Source organism: Rhinolophus sinicus, chromosome 17, assembly GCF_057876585.1.
Source record: "Rhinolophus sinicus isolate RSI-liver-muscle chromosome 17, RSI-T2T, whole genome shotgun sequence".
Classification (NCBI taxonomy): domain Eukaryota; kingdom Metazoa; phylum Chordata; class Mammalia; order Chiroptera; family Rhinolophidae; genus Rhinolophus; species Rhinolophus sinicus.
In genome coordinates, this window is record NC_142517.1 from 46,309,305 (window position 1) to 46,324,902 (window position 15,598).

The 15,598-nt window shown below is 43.2% G+C and overlaps 1 protein-coding gene and 1 long non-coding RNA gene across 22 annotated transcripts in view; both read left to right on the forward strand.

Annotated features, from left to right (window-relative positions):
• The window catches only part of LOC109450257 (uncharacterized), a 626,489-nt gene that overhangs the window by 562,490 nt on the left and 48,401 nt on the right, over window positions 1-15,598 (forward strand). For all 21 annotated transcript variants that reach the window (XR_016019848.1, XR_016019845.1, XR_012494921.2 and 18 more), the window contains one exon: window positions 8,890-8,997. This is a non-coding gene — a long non-coding RNA (uncharacterized LOC109450257). The remainder of the gene's footprint in view (window positions 1-8,889; window positions 8,998-15,598) is intronic.
• Window positions 1,115-8,156, forward strand: SOX2 (SRY-box transcription factor 2). Its single transcript, XM_019737348.3, has one exon. It carries the CDS (start codon window positions 6,081-6,083, stop codon window positions 7,041-7,043), a length of 963 nt encoding a protein of 320 aa, XP_019592907.1. The 5' UTR covers window positions 1,115-6,080; the 3' UTR covers window positions 7,044-8,156.

Sequence of the window (15,598 nt, forward strand, 5' to 3'; positions counted from 1 at the left end):
TTTAATGGGCACAGTGTATTTTTCCCTGGACAACAGCTGCAGAATAGAGACAGAATTTTATGTTAAAATTACTTGATAATTCAAAAATTGAAATGAAATTGTCAAGTGTAAGTCCCCTTTTCCAGAAAATATTTGAACTGACATATATGAAGGATGTAAATATATATGTAATGCTATAAGCAATATGATTATTATATATAGCCCTGAAGACATTCACAAGTAATTATACATTACTTTTATTGCTATAATTTGAAGGGGAAAATATATTTAGTTTTCTAACTATTGAATTCTTTAAAAAAATGTATTTATTTCATCAGTGGGAATTAGATGAAAGAGAGTGGGTATAAAAAGGAGCTGAATGCAGAGCAGCTCTGCATTCCTTAGGTTTCAAGGGTCCTTACAGCTCTTGAGTGAAATTATTTGGTGAAATTGGGTCTGGACTGAAATAGCATTTGCTATCCCCTTGTTCATTTGCTATGTGTAATACCCCTTCTAGAAATTAAAGGCAAGGTGCTGAAGGGACAGACAAGAACTAAAAAATATGATTAAGCAGTTTTAAATTGCCAATCTTGCATGCATCCATATGCATATCTATGCCTTAGTAAATAAAGAGGGATAGAGGTATGTGCTTGTTTTGGTATCATCCAGAAACATTTATTATAGTTCCCGTCAATAATTCTTCACACTTCCAAAATCTGTCAAGTTTGGAAATAGGAAGGAAATGGAGGAAATGTAGATGAAAGAGTTTCTATCATTTTGAAAATTACTTTATAAAATTTGAAGTATCCCCTCTAGGATTTCCTGTGAGGGATCCTTTACAGTCTAAAAGAAATGTAGTTTGATCACAGTACAATTCTATTATAATTTTTGCTCTTACTTTCAATATCCTACTTTTTTCCAGCTTATGGCTTATTGATTATTTTTGGAAAATATGTGATGCTTTCTTAAGGAAAAGAAATCCTCTAATACCTTTAACTCCATGTATCTGTGTATTTCATAAGTCTTAGAGAATCAAGTGTTGATCATGCAGGAAGTCTTGTGGCATGCTCTAATTTGGAATGATTGAAGTGTTTAGTGACTTAGTGGGGAAAAGGAAACATTTTAAAAATTGGCTTAGACCAGTCTCCTTACTCCGTAATTCTCAATTTTCTTGTGTTAGGGAATAAATATCAATAAAATCTCATCTTACCAGATTGCATCAGCATTGTCGTAAACACTGGAATTTTCCTTTATTTTTGGCTTTTAAAATCAGGAAATTTTCTTGGGTTGCCATACCTCTGTTTTTAGTTTTATTTGCCTCTGACTTGCCACACTGGTATGATCTCTTTTACTGCAGTATAATCACTACTATGGTCACTTTCAGTGGAAATGTTTAGAAGGTTAAGATCCAGAGGAAACGTGACCAAAAAAAGGGAGAGAGAAAAAAAAAAAAAAAAAAACCTTCATTTGGCCAAATCTGGCTCCTAATACATTTAACCAGTTCCAGAATTAGAAAACCTTTCTGTACATTTTCTTCTATTTTTCTCTTTTTTTCCTTACATAATGAAATTAAAACTTTTGGAGCCCACAGTTGACATTTTTTCAGAAAATTGAGTTATCAAGGCAGTAATTATTTCACGGGGAGATAAAACTCTCATAGCCCTAACTGTCAAATAGGGCCCTTTTCAGATTTTAATTACAAAATAAAATTAGTCTGCTCTTCCTCAGAATGGTTTGTGAGTGGTTAAACAGAGCTTTCCCCCCCAATACTGGTGGTCGTCGTCAAACTCTGCTAATTAGCAATGCTGAGAAATTCCAGTTAACAAGGACATTCTCCAAGACTCTGCAGGTTCCCTGCCGTTTGCCTTCATTTCCATAAGAAGATTAAGAGAGGAGGGGAACACACTCAAATGCAGATGCAGAAAAGAAGCGTTTTTTAACAAGCATCATAATAGTACGATGCTTGGCTAGTTCTCACCTAATTACTGCAAGTTAAACCTCTATTTGCCACTAAGAAGAAAAAATAAGTCTACAGTCCCCTATCCACAAAATTGTTAGTTGGCTTCAGATATAATACTTGAGGAGGGACCAGGGGAGTTTAGGAGAGACATATCAGTGCAAAAGATTTTTAAGTAAAATTGAACTACACTTAATCAGTTAAGGATTCTTGGCAGAGGCCTATAGTAGAACAAAATCAAATCCGAATATCTCAGGAATTATGTATTTTTGTTGTTAATTTCTAATCTTGCTCTAAAAGTATGCAGCTTTTTGCTGCCCATGGAAGGGAAATGTTACACTCTCTTTATATTAAGCACTTCAATTTTCATAAATTGTACAAATGGCAACATTTAAAATTTTTGAAGGATGAAGCACCCTCTTTCAAGTCTTATTTTGATTCCTTAGTAGTCAATGGTGTATTGTTATTAGTACTGTAGCCGTCTGTTATAAATCTAAAACAGTACTGCTTCTATCATACATCGTGATTGTTATAGTTATTATTATATTTAGGGGCCAGTGATGGTGCTGAACTGAAATAGAGTGGCCAGTGATCTGATTTTTTTTAAATGCATATGTTCTAAAAAAATCTAATGAGAAAATTGTTTCTGCTATCACCATCTTCTTTAATCTTATTTTCATTGCACATTATTATGCATAAACGCCATCCAGTTAGTTTATTGCCTTGATAAGTACAGCAGGCTTAATTAAAATAAAGCTGTAAATAAATGCAACCAATGATAACACAATTGTAATGTATTTCCATAGCTTATTTATATGATAAAAGCAATTAACAAAAGACCTAGCCAACCCCTTTAACCTCTTAAATGAATTATTATAGAGTTCAGGCACAAACACAGACATCTGATGATGTATAAAAGCTTTTATATATCATCTTAAGGAAAATTTTGTGCCTCTTACTACTACCCCTTGAGAGAGAGGGAGAGAGAAAGGTTAAAAACATTTGCTTCTATAACCATCCATTATTAACATTTATTTTAATACATATACACCGCCATTACCCATACCAACCCCTTGAGTTTTTTCTTCAAACTTAATTATCCATAAGCTTTTTTTTTTTAATAATGCTATTATACTAAGCGCAGATCAATGCATACACAATCATAAAGTGAATGTTTGTCTGCCCTTCGTGGAATCTGGACAATCATAATTCATTCATATGTTGAATCTCACAATTTGTACCTATTTTTTCCCCATGATTTAACCTCCCACTTCTCTCGAGGTTATATATGTACATTTCTAAGTTAAGCAAATTAAATCTGATTCTTATGATTCGGTTCCATAGCTTATATGATATGTTAACTTCTCTTTTGTTTAGATTACGTGTATTTAGTTTGATCTTCCTCCATCCCACCCCCCATTTTATTTCCAAACACCTTCTTTTAAAGGTAAAATCCATAGTCTTGGGAAAACGAATCCACCAGTAGGGGGCGCACCAGCCACATCCCTGAAACCAAGACTCTCAGAAAAGGCCGTGGCCGCCTTTTCTCCAGATCAACTCAACCTTTTCTCTTTCCTAATCTTCATGTGCATGATTAGCTTAATATTACACTTTCAAGAAAAAAAGACATTGCTTTATTTTGAAGAGTGACATACATTTATGTGTTTTGAGAAGGCCAGTCTCGTCCTTCCCGGGTTCCCAAGAACTAAAACAAACTATAACTTAAGAGAAAAAGGAGAACCTGCGGGTGTGTGTGTGTAAGGGGGTGAGGGGTGATTAGAAATAATAAATTATTAAGTCTACAGGATTCTTTTTCTCAACTTTTCTGGGTTTCCAGTGAGCATACTTAATCTTGAGTTTGACAAGAACAGAAAAACTTGGGAGGGCAGGGATTGAAGAAGTTGGAGTGGGGGTGATGACGGTTATGGGAAGAAGGTTAGTAAAGAACAAAACAATGCGAAGTTTTGTAAAGATAATAAATGGAACATGGCCGACAGATACTATTCAGTACATTTTCTTAGGGTGACTAAGGGTGCATCGGGGAGAAAGGGGCGGAGAGTGTTACAGAAGAAAGAAAATAAGTAACCCTGATGGTTTAAGCCCTTTATAAAAAAAAGAAATGGCATCAGGGTTCCCCCCCCTTTGTAGTCAAGTGCATTTTAGCCACAAAGATCCCAACAAGAGAGTGGAAGGAAACTTAGACGGGGCTTTGTTTGACTCCGTGTAGCGACAACAAGAGAAACAAAACTACCTATTTGTAACGGACGTGCTGCCATTGCTCTCCGCATTGAGCGCCTACCTATTGAAATCTTTACGTCGGGACAATGGGAGAGCGGCTAAAATTACCCTCTTGGGTCCAGGGCGGGCAGGATTTCTGAGTCCCTACCCCGCCCCCATCCCATCCTCCTTCAGCCCTGGCCCTACTGGGATCCCCTCTTCCCCAGTCCTGGCCTCCATCTTCCTGCCGGCAATGCCTGCACCTGTGCCTGGCGAGCACTACCCTTCCCTCCTCCCAGGCCTAGAGCCCCCTCCGAGCGCACACCCCAGAACCAGGCGGCCCGGGAAATGTGGCCATCACGGTAGAAATCACTAGGGGGAAATGCCAGGGCTGGTTCTGCTCGAGTCCTGTGAACTCTGCGTGGGAGGGAGTTTGTGAGTGCGGCCCAAATGCCACCTCCACACAGTGCCCTGGGATGCCAAGAAGTTGAGCTTAACGCTCCCCCACAGCCTGCACTCTGAGCGTCCTTCTGTTGAGCTCTTTAATTCCCCCCAGCCTTCTTCTGAAACCGGCACAACTGAAAATCCTTTGGGGGAGGCTCAGCAGGAGAATGGGGAGCGAGGACGTGCATTCCCTTTGCACCGACTGAATGGGGAAAGACTGGCAGGAGACGTGGCTGAGGGTGAGGGAACAAGCTGTGGTTTCCCGCGCCAGAGAGCTGAGTTGGAGGCAAGAGCGAGGTTGCGGCAGCTTACCCAGGGCCTGCCTAGCCTTGCGCTAGAGTCGGCCGCATAGTCCGAGCAGGATTTACTTTTAAAACAGAGCAAATTGCGTGGAAGCAAGAAAGATTTGGGGGATAGAGCGTTCCGTCTCCTAACTTCTTGTCGGGACAGTGTGAGAAGTGCGTGAGCGAGTATCGGCACCTGTGGAGAAAGAGGGGCAAGGGGAAGAGCGAGGCTAGGGAAAAGCACGAGAGGCTGGAGTTGGTGGGGGAAGTGTGCAGAGGAGCGGGAGAACAATGACACACCGACTCCATCCAACACTGCCTGTTTCCTGAAATACCAGTAGGACAGTCGCCCTGAACCACCCACTCTCTCCTGCCCCACCCCCACTTTAGCGGCTTCTCGCGCCCCTTCCTCATTTCAAGAGCCCGCACCAAAAAGTAAATCAATATTAAGTTTTAAGAAAGAAGAAAATCGCAGTCTTAGTGCTGTTTACCCACTTCCTTCGAAAAGGCGTGTGGTGTGACCTGTTGCTGCGAGAGGGGATACAAAGGTTTCTCAGTGGCTGGCAGTGGGAGCCGCCTCCCCCTCCCTCCATCCCCCTCCTCCCCCTGCCTCCCCCGCGCGGCCCGCGGACCGGCAGGCCCCGCCCCCTTTCATGCAAAACCCGGCTGCGAGGCTGGGCTCGAGTGGAGGAGCCGACGCGCGCTGATTGGTCGCTGGAAACCCATTTATTCCCTGACAGCCCCCGTCACATGGATGGTTGTCTATTAACTTGTTCAAAAAAGTATCAGGAGTTGTCAAGGCAGAGAAGAGAGTGTTTGCAAAGGGGGAAAGTAGTTTGCTGCCTCTTTAAGACTAGGACTGAGAGAAAGAAGAGGAGAGAGAAAGAAAGCGAGAGAAGTTTGAGCCCCAGGCTTAAGCCTTTCCAAAAAATAATAATAACAATCATCGGCGGCGGCAGGATCGGCCAGAAGAGGAGGGAAGCGCTTTTTTTGATCCTGATTCCAGTTTCCCTCTCTCTCTCTCTCTCTCTTTTCTTCCCCCAAATTATTCTTCGTCTGATTTTCCTCGCGGAGCCCTGCGCTCGCGACACCCCCGCCCGCCTCCCCTCCTCCTCTCCCCCCGCCCGCGGGCCCCCAAAGTCGCGGCCGGGCCGAGGGTCGGCGGTCGCCGGCGGGCCGGGCCCGCGTACAGCGCCCGCATGTACAACATGATGGAGACGGAGCTGAAGCCGCCGGGCCCGCAGCAAACTTCGGGGGGCGGCGGCGGCGGCGGCGGCAACTCCACCGCGGCGGCGGCGGGCGGTAACCAGAAGAACAGCCCGGACCGTGTCAAGCGGCCCATGAACGCCTTCATGGTGTGGTCCCGCGGGCAGCGGCGTAAGATGGCCCAAGAGAACCCCAAGATGCACAACTCGGAGATCAGCAAGCGTCTGGGCGCGGAGTGGAAACTTTTGTCGGAGACGGAGAAGCGGCCGTTCATTGACGAGGCCAAGCGGCTGCGAGCGCTGCACATGAAGGAGCACCCGGATTATAAATACCGGCCCCGGCGGAAAACCAAGACGCTCATGAAGAAGGATAAGTACACGCTGCCTGGCGGGCTGCTGGCCCCGGGCGGCAACAGCATGGCTAGCGGGGTCGGGGTGGGCGCCGGCCTCGGCGCGGGCGTGAACCAGCGCATGGACAGCTACGCGCACATGAACGGCTGGAGCAACGGCAGCTACAGCATGATGCAGGACCAGCTGGGCTACCCGCAGCACCCGGGCCTCAACGCGCACGGCGCCGCGCAGATGCAGCCCATGCACCGCTACGACGTGAGCGCCCTGCAGTATAACTCCATGACAAGCTCGCAGACCTACATGAACGGCTCGCCCACCTACAGCATGTCCTATTCGCAGCAGGGCACCCCTGGCATGGCGCTAGGCTCCATGGGCTCGGTGGTCAAGTCCGAGGCCAGCTCCAGCCCCCCTGTGGTTACCTCTTCCTCCCACTCCAGGGCGCCCTGCCAGGCCGGGGACCTCCGGGACATGATCAGCATGTACCTCCCCGGCGCCGAGGTGCCAGAGCCGGCCGCCCCCAGCAGACTTCACATGTCCCAGCATTACCAGAGCGGCCCGGTGCCCGGCACGGCCATTAACGGCACACTGCCCCTCTCGCACATGTGAGGGCCGGACAGTGAACTGGGGGTGGGGGGGTGGGGGGATTTTCAAAGAAAAACGAGGGAAATGGGAGGAGAGTAAGAAACAGCAAGGAGAAAAACCCGGTACGCTCAAAACAAAAAAGTCGTCACCCACAGCAAATGACATCTGCAAAAAAGAACACCAATCCCATCTACACTCACGCAAAGCCGCGATGCCGACAAGAAAACTTTTATGAGAGATCCTGGACTTCTTTTGGGGGGACTATTTTTGTACAGAGAAAACGGGGTGGGGGTGGGGGTAGGGAGGGCGAGGGAATGGACCTTGTATAGATCTGGAGGAAAGAAAACTACACAAAACTTTTTAAAAGTTCTAGTGATACGGTAGGAGCTTTGCAGAAAGTTTGCAAAAGTCTTTACCAATAATATTTAGAGCTAGTCTCCAAGCGACGAAAAAATGTTTTAATATTTGCAAGCAACTTTTGTACAGTATTTATCGAGATAAACATGGCAATCAAAATGTCCATTGTTTATAAGCTGAGAATTTGCCAATATTTTTCAAGGAGAGGCTTCTTGCTGAATTTTGATTCTGCAGCTGAAATTTAGGACAGTTGCAAATGTGGAAAGAAGAAAATTATTCAGATTTTGGACATTTTAATTGTTTAAAAATTGTACAAAAGGAAGAAAAACTAGAACAAGTACTGGCAAAACCATCTCCGTGGTCTTCTTTAAAGGAGCAAAAGTTTTAGATTGTACTAAATTTTTTTTTAACTTACTGTTTAAAAGCAAAAATGGCCATGCAGGTTGACATCATTGGTAATTTATAATAGCTTTTGTTTCCCAACTTTCCATTGTGTTCAGATAAAAATACAACATGAAATTACTGTGTTTGAAATATTTTCTTATGGTTTGTAATATTTCTGTAAATTTATTGTGATATTTTAAGGTTCCCCCCCCCCTTTATTTTCCGTAGTTGTATTTTAAAGATTCGGCTCTGAATTATTTGAATCAGTGTGCCGAGAATCCATGTATATATATTTGAACTAATACCATCCTTATAACAGGTACATTTTCAACTTAAGTTTTTACTCCATTATGCACAGTTTGAGATAAATAAATTTTTGAAATATGGACACTGAAATTATTCTTGAGTCTTTCATTTATTTGGATAACACTGTGATTATACATAACTCCTTGGGGAATATACTGTGCTCAGCCAAGAAAGCAAAATACCTAAAACCTTGGTATTCTAGTCCAGTAGCATGTGCTAATGTTAACTGCAACAATTAAATGGCTGGATGATTAATTGAATAAGTACTCGAAAAATTGAAATGCTTATGTCATTTCTAAAGTAGAAACTAGAGACATATATTGTAAATCCACCCCCTCCTTTTCTAAGCAGCATGAATAAGCATGATGGGGACTTAAACTGATTTATGCCACTTGTTGCCAGAAAGGAGTCGATTCTGAAATTTTTCATGTAGTTTAGCAGATGGCGTATTGAGCCAAATCAGAACCAGGTTGGCTGGTTTTTTGTTTTCGTTTTCTTCGCAGCACAATGGCTTTGGAAACCTGGTTATAGGGGAAAATGATGCTTCTTGTATCGGGATAATTGCAAACTAGACATGCAAAGTGCTCATCTGCTGGGTGGGTGTTTGGATTACTCCAGCCCTGCTATTGTCTGAGAGGAAACAAGTGGTTTGCTTTCTTTGTTCCTTGACTTCATAAACTTTCTCCTCTACATTTTCCTGTTTAGGGGCGAGGGAAAGCGAAGAGCGTCTTGCAAAACTCCCCGACTTATCACGGCTATTATTATTATTTATTTTCTTTTTTCCTCTCTCTCCCTCCACGAATTCCATTTCTTAAATTGGCAGCGCGGGTCCAAGCCTGTAGACCCAAATCGGATAATCTCTGCAGCTGATAACAAGCAAAAGAGAAGCCAGGCAACAGCCATATTAACGAAGAAAACAATCAACTCTGAGGTAGATATTTTACTTTGTCTGGTCTAATCACATTTGGAGATGATTATGCTTTTGATCTGTTAACCATGTTTTACTACAGTAGTAGAGAAGGAGGGGAAGGGGAAGGAGTGGGGAAACAAAATTGGGTTTGTTTTCTTTTGCCCTAGGAAAGGTAAAGAAAGACTATAGTTGTCCTCAGTGGGAGCGGAAAAGTTGGGGAATCGCCATGGTCTTTGCGTTAATGATGTTTCTGCATCGCAACCGAATCGCGCTTTGTCGCAGCCGGAGAATCCATAAGAACGACTCTGGGATTTTTCTTCCTTATTTACTACTTACCTCGCTCATCTTCCCCCACCAAAGGGGACCAGAAACCAAGAGTCAGGCTTTCTTAAGAGCTTGGGTTTGCTTCCCGCAATTTGAAGGGCTTGTTATGTCAACTTCTACAACTTTTGGAGAAGTTGGAATCCGGCAGCGCCTTCCAGCCTTGAGTAAAGTACCGGCTGCAGCCACTAAGTTGTAAATTAGTTCATCCCGTTGGTTTGCATCTTCTAGTTTTCCAAGAATTTCTTTCTCGTGGTGTTGCTAATGTGAGTCTGGGCTCAGCCGGGGATATCATCATTTTCTATATTTTGATTTCATGTGGATTGCTTTATTTTAAGTGTATTGGTTTTTATTCATTCCTTTTTTAAAAATCATTTTAAGGGTAATATTGTACTGGAAAAGGAAAATTATTACGCCGGCTCCCAGTTCTAAGCAAGGCATGTCCGTCCGCCCCCCCCCCCCCCCCCAATTAATGCAGAGACTCTAAAAGAATTTCCCCCGGCCTGGCCAGCCATTGTAATGCATATACGGATTATTCACGTGGTAATGAGCACTTTCGACAGTTCTTGCTCACACATAGGAATAAAAGAAACTTTGAATAAAGATCCAAATGATCTTGCTGGGGGGTGGGGAGGATATTCCCCGAATTTAAGCTAATCAACTATATGGAGTGTATATATATGAAAAATAGAGATATGTTAGAAATACGTATTGGGGTTTAGAGTAATTGCACTGCACTAACCACCCCTAAAAAAAAGAGCGCACAGGGTCCGACTAAAAAACAACTTTTTGGCAAAAGGCTCAGGTGCAAATATTTTGCAAAAGGGAGGAGAGAAATAGTTGGGGAAGTTAAACTAGTTTTGTATGATTGTCACTGTCTCCATTAGACAAGAGAATTCCCACTCCCCCTCCTATCCCTCCATATCTCTTAAACAAATGAAAGTCAAAATATTTTTATTTGCAAATATAAATTATTTTGATAAACTGAATTTGAGAAAAAAATGGTACGTTTCATCATTCATTTGCTTGGATTAAATGGTTCCCCAAGATGTGTATAGTTTCATGGCTAGATTAATACTGAACATGTAATATTTTCATTATAATGTGATTTCCAAGAAGGGGGTAAACCCTTAAACTTGCCCGGAGATGATTGTTTCCCGGTGCTGAAGTTAGTTGTTGAGTTCAGTTCCTTCCTTGGGATATTATTCTGCTCACTAAAACCATTCAATTTCCAGTCCAACGGGGTGAATTTAATGTTTTGTTAACCTTATACACTGAATGGAAATGTGCAGCAGGATGAGATTATAGTTCCCTCTGCAATTTTTTTCTCTCCCCGCACCCCCCCCTCCATACTTTAAATAAAGAGCGTTAAAATATTTTGCTGAGCTGTAGTAGATTAGCAAGGTTTCTTGCCAATGCTGGGAAGCTGGTATTACTGCCGGTCCCAGGGGAAAATGGCTCACATTAACCACTAAATGAATATTTGACAAGGGCTCATTCGGAGGTATTATTACTATAAACGTGTCCCTACTGGACTTCTCAAGGGTCAAAGAGCAACGCTTCAATTAATTATTTAGTCTGCTAGTAGATTTGGTTGTAATAGCTGTACTTATTTCTAGAACCGACACATTCTTACAGTAGGAAATCTCAGGAGAATCTTCTCCATCAGTAATGCCTGGGATTGAAATTCAGCACACAGAGCCCTGGTGTTCTAAAGCTGACTTTTTCATAAAACCCTTTCTTGGGCTGGGGGGTGGGGGTGTAGTCTCTTTTGCTATTTCCTTTACTGTTTTTGGTTTAAAAGAAAAAAAAAACAAGAATATAAGTTATCTTAATTTCTGTATGTCTGGCAAGGTCTTTTAGAGCCTTGCAATTTGGGGAGAGGGCAGGGGATTTATTTAAAACCTTTGACTTTTCTAAGCGGAGATGTCACACGATTTTAGAGACTCAGGCAGGGTCTGAATGTAGAAAAGGTACCTATTCCTGTTTGCCAATAAAATTTGGGCTTTAAAATAAAAGGCTCCGTAGGCTGAGTACTCTGAGTTCTAGTAGTCTCAGAGTAAATTGGGGTACAAGATAGTCCCTCCTCCCTACCTATTGGTCTGAACACTACCAGGTGTAGTGGGGGGGGGGGGGGACTGAGTGTTCCATTTCTGCCTTGTCATGAGTTCCTCCATTGCCCTAGGTAAAATGGTAAGGGAATGATTTTCAGAGTAAGATTCCTTAACAATAATATAAGATGAATGAATAAGAGATAAGCTGCAAGGGGTGGGGGGACAGGATGCAGTAATTACAAACCCAATTCATTCAGCTTTTCAGAACTTTTGTGGGAGCTCCATTGACGAATTTTGAGCTGCCAGTTTTCTCACATTAAAAAGAACTGATCAGCGCCTCGGGGGGACAAGAAATACCGCTTAACTGTGTAGTGATGGGGTCTTCATTTAGAACCATTACAAGGAGAAAATTAAACAGTGCCTTTGTGTGCACACGGTTTACTTTTCAACTGCTAACAGTTTATAGCTAACTGCTCTGAGATTGAAGTTTGACTGGTTTGTCACCTGCTAGTTGGCACTGCTTATTTATTTATTTATTTATTTATTTATTTATTTATTATAATTTAAAAAGCTTTTTATACCCCCATTCCCCTTCATTTCTTACTCTTGGGGAATTTTACAAAACAGGCCTTCATATTTGGCTTTGTGGAAAGAGTTTCCTTTGCCACAAGCTTTAGTAAAGATTTTGGTTAACATTCTCCAACACTCTCCCCCACCTCATTATTGCCTTAAAATAATTTGCATCTCACTGTTTATTATGCTGTCTTTCCTTGCTTTTAGAGCAAAGGCTGCTTTTCAGGATAGCAGCAGTGAGGTTGGGGATGGCGGTTGATTTATTTCTTTTCTTTGCTTTTTTTTTTTCCTTGCTTACTTTCTTTGCATGGCTATTTTTTATTTTATTTTTTTTGACTTAAGTTAGAAGATTGCTGGGTAGATTTCATTTGGGACCTGTCTACAAGGTGGATCCCTTAAAGACAGAAGAAAGGGGTAGAAACTCTTGACCTTTACTGTGGAAAATATGGATAAAGTTCAAAGGGACATAGCCTCTGGAGTCCTAAGTAAGCAGCAGTGGAAGGAGCTTTCCAGAGATAAATAGCCCAAACCAGAGAATTGGTTTGGCGTGTTTCATAGTTATTTTCTATTAAAACTTTCCTGGAAACCTGACCTCTGATATCATCACCCAGGGAGACTTGTAATCTCTCTCCCTTCTCACGATGCTGTCCAGTTTTACAATTCTTGTTTTCAGTTTTTGTTTTTCTGTGGCCTTTAGGAAATAATGAACTTGACTTATTTTGACTAACAGACTTTTCTTTAGGAGGGTGGGTTACTAAGACAAGGCCAAGATTTCCCATGGCAAAGAGCTCTCTCTATGCAGGCTTTTATTTTATATTTTTGGTGTTATGGTGTTATTTTTTATTCCTAGAGTGGTGTACTCAGTGTCTCTTCAAAAGCAAATAGAATGTCCTTTCCTTTCAAGACTGAAAGCTGTTTGGTGCTTTGGGGCTTGGGGACTTGAGATGCTTACTTTGGAAAGAAGTGTCAGGTGATTTAAAAGCTCCAAGGAGTCACTTGTTTCATTACTCTGGTCTGCCTGCATGGACAGAATGCAGTGTGCACTGTCAGTTAGGATTTCGGCGCTCTGAACCATCATATGACTCCCTCTCTGGGCTTCGGTGCTGGGTGCGGTGCTGGGTGCTGGATGCAGCGCAAGGCTGTGAGCGCGCCGGCCTCCCACCCTCCCGCATTAAGGAGCGCCGAGCCCAGCGCCGAGAGCGGATGCGCCAGCCGACTGATGGAAGCTGAGGCCCGCGAGCACCCGGCGGGGACCTGACGTCACCGAGGTCCTGGTCCTGGCCCCCATGCGGTTCCCTGGGAAGCTGCTTCATGGGGCTCAAGTTCTCTACGCCTGGACCCTGCCAAAACGGCCCGATTTCCTCTCTCAGCCCTGATGGGTCCTGCGTCGGGCAAGTCTGGAAAGTCACCTGAGATGTTGCGGCCTTCGCCCCTCCAGAGGCCTCTACCTCCTGCACCCCAGCCCTAGCCCTCGCCACGTGGACCTCATGACCCAGAGGTGGTTTTAGGCCCCAAACTTTCCAAAGCAGAGGTTGTCCGACCCAAGTTCTGCCTTCCTCTTGCTTCTCACCCCAGGCCTTTACTTTAAGGGGTTGTTTGTCCCTGTTTTGTGCCTAGGCTCAGCATTAGTAATCTCGCTGTTAGGCCTTCCTGATGCTAGAGGCTGTGGATTGGCATGGCTGTGGGAAGCCACAGGAGCGGTCTGGGCTCCCCGAAATATTGGGCCCCTCTAGGACCAGAGCAGGTAGGGACGTGGGGGGGGGGGGGGAGAGAATGCAGACCCTTCACTTTCCTATTGGTAAAATAGGTATAATATATATATTTACCTCGCTGAAGATGAGTGCAAAGCCACAGACACAAACTAGGATTCACTTATAGCTAGTACTTTTCTTACTTTGCAGAGTAATTAGGTGATAGGGAAGGCAAGAAATTTTTATTTTAGACCCCAGAGATCAATGCAGAAATTCGGGTCCTTTCTCTCCTTTCTGGTCTTAGCTTTATTCAGACTGCTCTTCTTACTTTGCCAGTGCTCTACCTGGCCTAGGGTTTGCCTAGGAAGTTACCCTGCAAACTTGCCATCCCTGGGTATCTTCCTGAAGGGATACCGGCATTCCGGGCAGGAGCAGCCCCCACCCGTTGAAGGCAGAAAAAATAATTACTGTATTAAAAAGAGCAGTGAATTCTTCCCGAGGGTTCTTATCGCTGGCGGCCAGGCCAGAAGCGGGACTGCGCCCCCACCCCCACCTCGTGACGTCAGGGTCTGCAGGGCCTCGGGGATAAAGTGATTCGTCTGAGTGTTTCAGAAAGGGCAATCCAAACACTTGCAGGGCGAGGCCAGTGGAGCCAGTCTCCATCCCCTGCTTGTGAGGCTGCGGAGGCTCTCATTGCCCCCCCCCACCCCCCCACCCCAGAGCATAACCAAACAACAAATAGCCAGTCTTAAGCATGTATACTATACAGTCACCACACAACACCCATCACCATGGCACCTGAGCTCATAGGCAGGCCCTTCCTCCATACACACACACACACACACACACATATATATATATATATATATATATATATATATATATATATATATATATATATATATATGTCATAGTTAAAGTTCCTTGATTTGCTATCTAGAGTTTGTTGCCAGGTTTGAATGAGTTAATTTTGGTTTTTGTTTGATTTGTTTTGAGAGACTGGACCAATTACACCAAAAGCCTTTACAAAGTACACCATAGCTTGATTTTATTTGGCCCTGCATGAGTTTCAGCAGTGGATTAAGAAATGGATTTACAAGAGTTTTCTAGTTCTGATGTGGAGCCACGATTAGGAGAGTTGCTTCTGGCTTGCCATTGCTCTGTCATATCCATTTTCTCTTTTCCCCTCCACTCCTAATAATTTGTATAGCTTTTTATAATCTTTTTAGAATTGAGAAAATATTGTTGAGAGAACTACTTGCAACCATGATTTAAATTTTAAATAAGAGGAACGACATTTGGTCTGTGGACTCGGTAAAGGGATAGAATTATTTGTTGGTTGAAAGAACCTTGACACTTCTAGAAGATGCACTTACCAAATTTTCTTTACAAATTAATTCATTGAATACCCTTCCAATGGGAGGGGTCCTGGGAACTAGGCTTTATGTTCCATTTTGGTCTAAGATCTAAGGGACTAATTATTTGCTGAGAATTAGCCAATATTTCACATGCAGTCAGTTTAGTATCAACTTTACTACCAACTCACATCCAGGTCGATTTGACTATCACACTTAACATCTCAAATCTAGGTTATTGCATAATGTTACAGTTTAATCAGCCTGAAATACTAAGCAAACCTGTCTTGTCTTCTACTCAAAGTCTTCTTCCTTTTCTTTGTTTCCCCTTCCTCCTTCCTCCAAGAAAAATTTCTTAAAACCAAGTTCCCTTGTGAGAGTTTGTTTACCCCAACTTCTGTTAAACTAGACTAACACTCTCTCATCAGCTTTCTAAACACTCTCTCATCAGCTTTGTGAAATGGTGCAAAAACGTCTTGGAGACTAAGATGGCAAAATAAACCTAAGCATATGGGTGGAAGACTTCGTTGTTAGGAAATTGATTTAAATGTTTAGATCACACTTCAGCCTCCATGCCTCCCTTACACCCTCTCTTGCTTTGCTCACTGCCTGCCCCTAGCTCTCGGAT